General features: G+C 53.3%; 1 protein-coding gene across 4 annotated transcripts; it reads left to right on the top strand.

The window, feature by feature from the left end:
* Positions 1-924: 924 nt before the first annotated feature.
* On the top strand, positions 925-6,999 carry RFX5 (regulatory factor X5; the record flags this gene model as incomplete). Of its 4 annotated transcripts, none has more annotated exons than XM_080690668.1 (10): positions 925-1,048; positions 1,792-1,926; positions 2,159-2,192; positions 2,352-2,434; positions 3,359-3,478; positions 4,040-4,159; positions 4,281-4,362; positions 4,817-5,018; positions 5,779-5,879; positions 6,025-6,999. In XM_080690668.1, the coding sequence occupies 9 exons, from the start codon at positions 1,811-1,813 to the stop codon at positions 6,997-6,999; spliced, it is 1,833 nt and encodes a 610-aa protein (XP_080546794.1). The 4 variants fall into 4 exon arrangements, with proteins under 4 accessions (XP_080546794.1, XP_080546795.1, XP_080546793.1 ...); XM_080690669.1 differs by having other exon boundaries at positions 940-1,048; positions 1,798-1,926; XM_080690667.1 differs by lacking the exon at positions 925-1,048 and having other exon boundaries at positions 1,805-1,926; positions 2,159-2,434.
* Between the last annotated feature and the right edge of the window lie 4,784 nt (positions 7,000-11,783).

Raw genomic sequence — 11,783 nt, forward strand, 5'->3', positions numbered from 1 at the left:
CTTCTTGCCAGTAGATTGTTGTTACCCAGACTCCACAATGTCCTGGGGATCCCCACAGAAGTTGTTCCTCGGGAAACGGAGGTGGTTCAGGTGATAAGATGCCACCGTTGTCTTTACAAAAACACACTTAGGATCAGCTTGAAGAAGTCAGGACTGCAAATATGATTCTGGGTGTAGTATCTTTTTTTTCTTTTTCTACACGAAATACATTCATGTAAGGGGCCGTCAGCCTGGACTCCGCGCCATCTCTGAAACTAGACGCCCAACTCGGTCTGGACGCAGTTTTTCGTGGCTGAGGCTCCATCGCTTTCGTCTTCGTGACCTTAAAACGTCTTATGGAGAAGCAGTCCCGGCATTCGGGGGCTGAGGCTGCAGGACCGCGGTTCGCGGACAGCCTCCGCTACTTAGCGAGGCCCTCAGCAACCCGGTGAGACCCTGTTTCAAAATCAGAAATAAACAGGTCCGGTGTCGCTCGGAGGGCGAACGCCCCGGGCCGTATCCCGGGTTCCGTCGGGGCGAAGGGCCGGGCCCCGCTCAACCTGTCGGCAGCACAAGAGTGGATGGCGGACTCCGCCCGCGGTTTTCTAGTTGATTTATCATCCGCCGATCCTTCCCTTCCGGCAGCTCTGACGACCCGCCGGAAAACAGGAAACCCAGGCGGACCGGCCACCGACGGAACGCGCCCGCGGGAGGCGCTCGGGCGGCCCGCGGCCCCTTTAAGAGCGGAGCCTCGGGCCCCGGCCCGACCCACCCGGGTTTTAACCGAAACCCAGCGGACTTCCCCCTCCGGACCGAGGAAGACCAACTTTGGATTTTCCCTCCCCGGGCGGCCAATCAGAGCCTGTTGCCAGGCAGACTTCAGCCGCCGCCTGCGCGAGCCCCGCGCCCTCGGTCTCCGGGCGGCGCCGCCGACCAATCACAGAGCGGGCGGAGCGTGTATCCAGGCAGATCGCGGCTGCGGCGACCATTCAGAAAAAGGAAAATAGAGCGACGCGCGAGCCCGCGGGGCCGGGACCGTGGCGCCGGGCCGGAGCGAAGGGGGTCAGAGGTACTTTCTCTCTCTCCCTTACCTTCATGGGTGCTCGTTGGGGGGCGACGGCACCGAGGTAGGGAGGCGGCGACAGGAGTTGGGGGACAGCGGGAAAGGAGACGCGGGCTGTGTTCTCGACAGCCCTGCCCCCGGCACGTGCCCGAGGCCCGCCGGGTCCGCGGCCCCTTCCCGCCGGCGCCGGGGAGGGGGCGGGGCGGGGGCGGCGGCCGTGACGTCGCCGGCGCGGGGGGGGGAGGGGAGGGGGCGGCCAGATGAAGTCATGACAACTTGGGCCCAGTTTTTTTCCTTTTTTCTTTTTTCCCCTCTTTTCCCCAAGCCTGAAGGGCGGAGGACGCGCGAGTCCTCTCTGCCCCCCCCCCCCCGGTGGAGTCGGGCCGAGGACTCGACCCCTGGGGGTTCGGGAGAACTTAGTTTTGCGGCCGATGGGGGGGCTGGACCTGGCTCTCTGACGTGGCCCCTCCTCCTCTGCTTCCTGTACTCTCTTTCCAGATTCGAGAGAGATTCCCGAAGGGGGGATGACAGAATGGAGATGGCAGAGGTCTCTTTGGGTCTAGGTGGGCCTGGCGAAGGAATGGAGTGATTTCTCGTGTTTTTGGAGAAGGCAAGTGGTCAGGACAAGACAGCGCTGGGAGGCCTCGTTCTGCTCCTCTGCCTTGCTGGGTCGGGAGCTGAGCTCGGCCCTGGGGTGGCCAGGGGAACGGAAGGGAGGCCAGTCCTCACGTCTTGATGTCCCCTGGCAGCTCTAGCCCTCATGCCGGCATGGCAGAAGATGAGCCTGATGCTAAGAGCCCCAAGACTGGGGCAAGGGCCCCCCAAGGTGCTGCCGAGGCCGGGGAACCCACCAACCTTCTTCAGAGGCTCCGAGGTACCATTTCGTAAGTACTCATCACCTTGCCAGATCCTGTCCCGGACCTCAGGCTAGATCCCCAGCACCTGGCTTCCTGCAGAGGCAGCTGCCTGTGCCTCTGAGCAGGGTGAGAGTCTTGGTCCTGGTAGCAGATTTTGAGCACCTGCGAGGAATTGTGGTCCTTCCCCTGCCCTAGCAATCTGACAGAGGAATGGGAAAACCTGTGTGTGACCTCCAGTTTTTCTCTTTTTTCCCCACAGCAAGGCCGTGCAAAACAAAGTAGAGGGAATCCTGGTAAGCACGTTGGGAGGAGGCAGTAGCGATGGCATTGATGGGGTGGGTCTGACAGCCGCCACTGAGTCAGCTGGCCCCTTGTTGAGAGGATCAGAGGGTCCTACCGCGGGTCCTTCTTGGCCTTACTCTTTCTCCTGCCCTTGTTCCCTCCTGCCTCAGCAAGATGTTCAGAAATTCTCAGACAATGACAAGCTGTATCTCTACCTTCAGCTCCCGTCCGGACCCAGCACTGGAGACAAAAGGTAGGTTATTGGTGTTAGAGTATTGGAGGTTCTGATTCTCACTGGCAGGGGGCACAGTGAGGAAGACTCATAGCTGCTGTCGCTGATCAAGAAAGAAGGCCCTCCGGACGGACTGGGGCACAGGCCTGTACTCTCAGTACCCAGGAGTCTGAGACCAGAGGATCGCAGCTTCCGAGCTAGTATGTAGTAACCTAGTGAAACTCTGTTTCAAAATAAAAAAGAGTCAGCTGGGTGTGGTGGCGCAGGCTTGTAGGAGGCTGAGACAGGAGGATCGCACAGGTTCGAAGCCAGCCTCAGCTACTTAGTGAGGCTCTCAGCAACTTAGTGAGACCCTGTTTCCAAATAAAATATAAAAAAGGTCTGGGAGTAAAGCCTGGAGGTGGAAAGCCTCTGGGTTCCACCCCCAGTACCACAAAAACAGACAAACAAAAAACAAAATAAAAAAGGGCCTACACATACTATACTGAGTGCTTCTGCCCATCTGAAAAATGAAAAGGTCTGGAGGTGGAGCTCAGTGGTACAAGGCCCCTGGGTTCAACTCCCATTACCAGAGAAGAAGAGAGGCCCATGCCCTGGCGTGGTTTTGGCAGGGAAAGGTAGATCTAGGTGAACTAATTTGTACCAGCACTTTTTTTTTTTTTTGGCAGTACTGGGGATTGAATCCAGGAGCATTCTACCTCCAAGCTACACCCCCAGTCCCATTTTTTATTACTTATTTTGATACAGGGTCTCACTGAGTTGCAAAGGGCCTAAGTAGATGAGGCTGTCCTCGAACCGTGATCCTTCTGTCTCAGCCTCCCAAGTACTGGGATGACAAGTGTGCACCGCGCCCGGCTGGCCCAGCACTATTGATGTGGTAGTCTGGGGAGAAGCAGGACGACTGTCGGGGTCTCGGTACTGCTCATCCCTTTACTTCTCCTGCAGTTCAGAGCCAAGCACACTCAGCAGTGAGGAGTACATGTACGCCTACCGGTGGATCCGTAACCACCTGGAAAAACACACGGACACCTGTCTGCCAAAGCAGAGCGTTTACGATGCCTACCGGTGAGTGGGAGAGGTGGGGCCAGGACCACTCCCCATGGAGCCTGACTTCTATTTTTTTTTTCTTTTTTTTAGCGGTATGGAATGGGGATGGAACAGGGTCTCATTGAGTTGCAAAGGGCCTCACTAAGTAGCTGAGGCTGTCTGCGAACTATGATCCTCCTGTCTCAGCCTCCCAAGTACTGGGATTACAAGCACGTGCCACAAGGCCTGGCTTGGAGCCTGACTTTTTTTTTTTTTTTTTTTTTTTTTTTGTGGTACTGAGGATGGAACCCAGGGGTGTTCTGCCTCTGAGCTACACCCCCAGCCCGATTTTTTATTCTTTATTTGGAAACAGGGTCTCACTGAGTTCCAAAGGGCCTCACTAAGTAGCCGAGACTGGCTGTGAACCCTGATCCTCCTGTCTCAGCCTCCCGAATGCTGGGATTACAAGCGTGCTTCACCACGCCCAGGAGCCTGACTTCTTACAGAGCTCCCCACACGTGATCCTCAGGGACCCTGTGAACTTACCCAGAGCCCCCTCCTCTGAGCTCCTTCCCACTCCTCCTTCCCCCACTCACTCAGGAAGTACTGCGAGAGCCTTGCCTGCTGCCGCCCGCTGAGCACAGCCAACTTTGGCAAGATCATCAGAGAGATCTTCCCTGACATCAAGGCCCGGAGGCTTGGTGGACGGGGTCAGTCCAAGTATCCTTGCCTGGAGGGCTTGGGGCTGGAGGGCTTGGGGAGGAGAACGCAGGAAGAGGCAAGCCGGAGGTGGAGCCAGCCTGACTTGCCTAAAGGTTGGCTGCTCCTTAACATGGGTCAGGTATTGCTACAGTGGCATACGAAGGAAGACCTTGGTATCGATGCCACCCCTTCCTGGACTTGACCTAAAGGGTTCTGAGAGTGTAAGTAATGACCCTCCGACTCACTCTTCTCTCCCAGGTAAAAGTCAGGTCTTTGGGACATGGTTTTTCTTTTTTTTTCTCTTCTTTTTTGATGGTATTGAACTCAGGGGCGTCCTACTTCTGAGCTACAGCCCCAGCCCTGTTATACTCTTTATTATGAAACAGGGTCTCACTAAGTTGCTGAGGCTGGCTTTGAACCTGCACTCTACCTGTCTCGGCCTGCAAGTGCTGGGATTACAAGTGTACCACCGCGCCCGGCTGGGACACATGTTGAGGGTCACTGTGTACACGGTGTCCTGCTGCCCTTCTGCCTGCACATGGCAGGGGGGGGAGCGAGTGGGTTTCTGGGTGGGGTGGGGGAGGTTACTCCCATCCCCAGTCTACTCTGGCTTTGGTCAGTAGTGCAGGGTGACCTTTAGTGGAGACTGTAATGGGCATGTCCTTCCCACCACAGCCAGAAGTGGGTCCGGAAGTCACCCCGGCACCTCGGGATGAACTGGTAGAGGCAGCCTGTGCCCTGACCTGTGACTGGGCAGAGCGGATCCTGAAACGGTCCTTCAGTTCCATCGTGGAGGTCGCCCGCTTCCTGCTACAGCAGCATCTCATCTCTGCCCGATCTGCACATGCCCATTTGCTGAAGGCCACGGGCCCTGCTGGTGCGTGGACCCTCTGCTCCGAAACCCTGGGCCACTTTCAACTTTAAAACATCTTCCTGCATTCTAGAGTAGACCCACCTTGGAATTGTCATCTGCTCCTGGAGACCCCCCTTTTTTTTGGTACTGAAGATTGACCCCAGGAGCATTCTACCTCTGAGCTACACCCCAGCCCTGTTTTTTGTCTTGTTTTTTATGGTGCTGGGATGGAACTCAGGGGCATTCTCCCTCTAAGCTACACCCCCCAGCCCTATTTTTTATTCTTTATTTTAAAACAGGGTCTCACTGAGTTGCAAAGGGCTTCACTAAGTAACTGAGGCGGTCCCTGAACCAGGATCCTCCTGTCTCAGCCTCCCAAATACTGAGATTACAAGCGTGTGCCACACACCCGGCTTCTGTTTTGTTTTGAAACAGGGTCTCGCTAGGTTGCTGAGAGTCTCACGTACTTGCTGAGGTTGTCATCGAGCCTGTGATCCTCCTGTCTCAACCTCCCACGTGCTGGGATTATAAGTGTGTGCTACCACCCCCAGCCAGCCCTTTTTATTTTGGGAAAAGGTCTCACCAAGCTTCAGGAGCTGGCCTTGATCTTGCAGTACTCCTGCCTCCCCTCCTGAGTTGCTGGGCCAATAGGCCTGCGTGGTGCTCATGAGACCACCTGCATCCCCTGCCTCTCCCAGGCTGCTGGGTAACTGGGCCCACCACGCTCCTCCAATCCGCAGTCCCTCCTCACCCTCACCTCATTCCTTTTCTGACTCCTCTGCAGAAGAGGATGAGCATGCTCCCCGGGAACGGTCAACTAAGTCCAAGAACGGTGTAGAGAACCTGGAGGGTGGAGCCCCCAAGAAACCCGAGCGACCAGCCCAGGTGAGGAGGTCGGCCCGGCTTTGCTGCCCTGGGCTGGGGCTTAGTACACCCTTCCCCGGCAGCTCCCTACTTCTCGGCCTCCAATGTCTGCGTTCCCACCAGTATTCAGTCTTCACACCTTACTGTGGCCCTCTCTGCTTTTTAGCCTCCAAAGGAGCCGGAGGTGCGGGCGGGGGCTGGTCCTCCAGCGCGAGGAGAGCGGAAGAAGAGCGTGATGGAGAGCTCAGCCCCCGCGGCCAGCAGCCCGCAGGTTAACGCCCTGGTGGCCCGGCTGCCTCTGCTCCTTCCCCGGGTCCCTCGCTCACTTGTCTCGCCAATCCGAGTCTCTTCACCCATCCTGGCCCCCAGGCTTTCTCCGGGCACCCTCAAAGTGACGGCGCTGCCTCTGCCCAGTAGGGCTGGGGGCCCCGCGGCGGCCGTGCCCGTCATTAACATGTTCTTGCCCACTGTCCCTGCCTTGCCCGGGCCCCGGCCTGGGCGAGTGTCACCTGGGGGAATCGCTCAGCCCCGGGGCGCAGAGAGCAGGGAGGTGGGCATAGGTGGTGATCCAGGGCCCCAAGACAAAGGTGTCAAGAGGACAGCCGAAGGCCCTGTGAGGGAGGCCAGTGGGCAGGACCCGCCCGCTAAAGCCACCAAGCAGGACACAGAGGATACGGCGAGTGATGCGAGACGCAAGCGGGGGCGCCCTCGCAAAAAGTCAGGTGGATGTGGGGAGAGAAACTCCACCCCCGAGAAGTCAGCAGCCAAGGACTCCTCAAGGTCACCGTGGGAGACCTGGGGCTTAGCGGGGGAGAGCCGCTCCGACGGAGGGGCGGAGCGGCTAGGGCCAGTGAGAGAGGCTGGGCAGGGGCCAGTGCTTGCCCAGGGTCAGGGGGACGATGCTGTGCCCAGAGGTGGAAGGGGCCCCAGTTCCCGGCAAGCCAAAGAGGCAGAAGACAAAGTTTTTTCTGTCACCCCAAAAGTGAGTGTCATCAAGGGCAGTAGAAGCCACAAGGAGGCTCTTCCCTTGGTCAGGGGAGAGGTAGATGCTGCAGCACAGGGCAATAAAGGCGTAAAGAGGCATGTGCTTCAAAGTTCCTTAACCCAGGAGCGTAAAGACCCCAGAGCAACGCCCCCGTGACGGGCAGGTCTACAGGCAAGCTGTCTGGATCCGTGTGCTCACTGCCCGGCTGCCTGGTAGAGGCCCCTCGCTGCACTCGCTTCTCATTGGCTCTTCCTTCCCTAAAGGAGTCATTCTCCTCTGTATAGACAGCTGCGTCACCCAGTCTTATATAGTGCCTGGTGGCCGCCTCTGCCCCTTCCAGCTCAACGCCTTGGCTTTAGCGCAACCAATAAATCTATAGCGACTTTCTATAACCTGAATCCCTGTGCGCTCTCCTGTGGGAAGAGAGGGATGGGGTAAGTATCATAACTACGCAGATTAGGAATCTGGTTTTCAGTCCTGGAAAACCTGACCTGGCTTAAGATAAGAAAGGCTGCCTGGCACCTATAATCCCAGCTACTCAGGAGGCAGAGGCAGGAAGGTTGCAAGTTTGAGGCCAGCCCCGGCAACTTAGCAAGGTCCTATCTCATTAAAATGAAGAGCTGGTTGTGTGGGCACAGGCCTGAAGTCCTAGTCCTTGGAAGGCTGGGACAGGAGGGCAGCAGGTTTGAAAGCAGCCTCAGCAATACAGGCTCTCAACCACTTAGGCCCCGTTTCCAAATAAAATCCAGCAGACCTGGGGGTGTGGCTTGGGGACAGAATGCTGCCGGGTTCAATCCCCAGTACCACATACACAAAAAGGACTAAGTCAATGAAAGCGCTGGGGACATAGCTCAGTGTAAAGCACTTGTCTAGCATGTGTTAGACCCTGTGTTTGATCCCCAGCATCACCCATATGTATGAAGAGAAATCGAATTTATTGGCTTATATAACTAGAAAGCAGAGACAGGTCTGGCTCTACCTGAAGCTTATCTAAGTCACTCAGTACGCCTCTAAACACCCGACTGATTTTTAGTCCCAGTGCTCCACCTACTGCAAAATCATCTTAAGCCTGGGTTGCCACAGAGCTAGCCGCACTCCTGAGATTACATGTTGCCAATTTACAGCCAGCCAGAAAGGGGAGCAGTGCCAGGAATTCTGGCAAAAAGCCTGAGATTCACTGATGAGGCCAGCATGGGTCACATGTCACCCCTGCGGAATCTGTCCAGGAGGATATGGCGTGTCAGTTTGCTTATTCTGTACCCGGGGCCACGCCTTTGGGAAGAAACGGTGTGTTCCGGCTCCTTGCCAGCCCAGAGTCCCCAGATGAGGCTGGCTGGGAGGCAGCTGACGCCCGGCTAACTTTGCTAGGCTGAGATGAGCTGACCTCAGCCTTTCACCCTCAGCCTCGCAGTCTCTCAGGAGGAAGGGGAAGCAGTCAGGTCACCCTCTAGGGACTCTCTTCAGTCTCTCAGATGGCATCTCTTTTCCAACCTGCATCTCAGAGATGGCGCTCTCCTGCCTTCTGTTGGAGTTTGCAATTTCTAGTCCCTGCCTCCTCACTCCCAGTCTAGTGCCACCAACGGGACGAGACTCACTTTCTAGTCAGTTCATGGATTCTGTTTCCACCAGGTGTCAGCCCCTTGACATACAGTAAGGACTTAGCCAGGATGCTGGGGTTTGGGCTAGATGTGTAGAATGGAGGTTCTGCATGGAGCACTAACACGAGGGGGACCCAGGCCCTCCAGGAGTACCCCAGGAAAAGCAGTAAAACAACCCCTATTTATTAAGGGACTAACTCTGTCCTCTGCTTAGGATAGCTTCTTTCAGGGAATCTTGGCTCTTCCCAAGAAATAGATTTTCTTTCAGGGAGATACTTCTTTGTCCATTTATTTCCACCACAACAGAGTTGTTGTTGTTTTTTTTTTAAAGAAAAGTTATATTATGTAAGATTTGATATCTATAAAGAATATATGTAACATGAATAAATTATGAAATATAATAAAGTACTTGTAACCCAAACTTCAATTGACATATTAAAAAGAGAAATAACATTGAGTTTGTGTCCCTCCCTGTTCTGTCCCCTCCCCTGCCTCTTAGAGGTAAGCACTGTCCCTAATTTTGTGTCTATTAATTACTTGTTATATCTATTTTAATTGTGTATGTGCATATTCGGTTGAAATGTACTGTTTGGTTTTGCTTGTTTTTGAGCATTACAGTGTTACAATCTACTAGCCCTTGAAGTTTGCAAGTTCTCACTTAACCAGTGTTTCTGAGATTCGTCCATGTCACTGAGGAGCTGCGATTGGTTCATTTATATCTGTATAATATTCCATCAAGTGCAAAAATCACAAAGTATTTGGCCACTCACCTATCAATGAATACTTGGGCTGCTTCTAATATTTTGCTCTTACAAACAATGCTGCTATGAACATTCTAGTACATGTCAGTGCCTTTGTTTTTGGGTTTTTTTGCGGTACTGAGGGTGGAACCCAGGGCTTTTCTACTTCCGGGCTACACTCCCAGACCTATTTTATTTTTTTGCAGGTCTGGGGATGGAACCCAGAGGCATTTGACCTCCGAGCTACACCTCCTGCCCTATTTTTTATTCTTTATTTTGAAACCGGGTCTCACTGAGTTGCAGAGGGCCTCACTAAGTAGCTGAGGCTGTCCTCGAACCGCGATCCTCTGCTCTCAGCCTCCCAAATGCTGGGATTACAAGCGTGCGCCAACACTCCTGGCTTTCCCAGACCTATTTTAATATTATTTGGAAACAGGGTCTCACTAAGTAGCTGAGGCTGGCTTCGAACCTGTGTGATCCTCCAGTTTCAGCCTCCCAAGCACTGGGATTACAAGTGTGCGCCACCACTCCTGGCTTTTCTTTTTTGTGCCACTGGGGCTGCAATCCAGGGGCACTCTACCTCTAAGCTATACCCCTAGCCCTATTTTGCAAAGGGCCTCACTAAGTAGCTGAGGCTGTCTGTGAACAATGATCCTCCTGTCTCAGCCTCCCAAATGCAGGGATTACAAGCGTGCATCATACGCCTGACTCCATTTTCCTTTTTGTGATACTGGGGATTGAACTCAGAGGCATTCTACCTCTGAGCTATAGCCCCAGCCTCCCTTCCCGCCTTTTTTTTTTTTTTTTTTTTTTTTTTTTTTGTGATGCTGGAGATGCAACCCAGGGGTATTCTACCTTTGAGCTACATCCCTATTTAATACCCCCAGCCCTATTTTTTATTCATTCTTTTGAAACAGGGTCTGAGTTGCAAAGGGCCTCACTAAGTAGCTGAGGCTGTCTGTAAACTCTGAATCTCCTGTCTCAGCCACCCATACGCTGGGATTACAAGCGTGAGCTACCACATCAGGCATTTGTTTATTTTTGCAGTATTGGGGATGGAACCCTGTGGCATTCTACCTCCAAGCTATACCCCCAGCCCTATTTTTTTTTCTTCTTCATTTTGAAACAAGGTCTCACTGAGTTGCAGAGGGCCTCACTAAGTAGCTGAGGCTGTCCGTGAACTCATCCTCCGGTCTCAGCCTCCCATACACTGGGAGTACAAGTGTATGCCACCATGCCCGGCTCTCTTTATTTTTAATTTTGAGACAGTCTTGTCCAACTGCTCAGGCCTCAACCTCCTAGGCAGCTAGGATGATGGGTATGCACCACTGCGCTCAGCCCTTTCTCTTGAATGTGTTTGCTTTCCATTTCATTTATTACAGATTTTATCCATAGTATCTCTTTTCTTCTGTTTTCTAAAAGTTTTATGAGTGTGTGTGTGTGTGTGTGTGTGTGTGTGTGTGTGTGTGTGTGTGTGTGTTTTACTGGGGATGTAACCCAGGGGCATTCTACCTCCAAGCTACATCTCCAGTCCCTATTTTACTATTCTTTATTTTCTTTTGGTACTGGGGATTGAGTCCAGGGGTATTCTATCCCTAAGCTACACCCCTAGCCTAATTTTCTTATTTGGAAACAGGGTCTCACTAGGTTGTTGAGAGCCTTGCCAAGTTGACAAGGCTGGCTTTGAAACTGCGATCTTCCTGTCTCAGTCTCCCAAGTACTGGGATTACAAGTGTGTGCCACCACAGCCAGCTATTTTATTCTTTTTTGTTTTGCAGGTCTGGGGTTGGAACCCAGGGGCATTTGACCTCTGAGCTACACCCCCTGCCCAACTGTTTTTGTATTCTTTATTTTGAAACAGGGTCTCAGCTGCAAAGGGCCTCGCCAAGTAGCTGAGGCTGATCATAAACCACGATCCTCCTGTTTCAGCCTCCCAAATGCTGGTATTTCAAGGGTGCACCACCACGCAGGGCTCCAGTTGTATTTTAATGGAAGAGCCCAGCCAGCGGCCCATTAATGTGGTTTTCATATCCTCTCTTGTTCTTTAAGGGCTAGGCACTTGTTAGAAGCAGGAGAGAGTCACAAGCATCATGGAGAACCAGGGGGACGGCACCCAGGTCAGACGGGTGTAAGGTGATTTCCCATGAGACCTGACTGGAGTTAGCAGGACAAGTGCAGTGAATCTCTTGTTTACTTTTGTGGGTAATAATCAGCTTTTTGTGGCTAATAATCAGCTTTCTTTAGAAACATAAGGAAATGCTACATTCACAAAGCATCCTGATTACGGGAATTAAAGTCAGTATATAATTGTTTTTCCTCATGTAGATGGGCTTCATCTAGAAACATCCTACTGATTCCATCCTGTGAATGCAGAGCAAGCATTTTCTAGACATAGAGGGACAGATAGAAAATCTCACAGTATTTCTTAAGAAATGCTCGTGGCGGGCTGGAGTTCTAGCTTGCCTAACATACACGAGCCCCTGGGTTTGATCCCAACACAAGACATACACACACACAAGAAGGCAAGCAGGGAAAAGAAATGCTCCCAGGAGCTGGGCGTGGTGGCACACACTTGTAATCCCAGCGTTTGGGAGGCTGAGAC

The sequence above is a fragment of the Muscardinus avellanarius genome (genome assembly GCF_963383645.1).
Source record: "Muscardinus avellanarius genome assembly, chromosome: 3".
NCBI lineage: Eukaryota > Metazoa > Chordata > Mammalia > Rodentia > Gliridae > Muscardinus > Muscardinus avellanarius.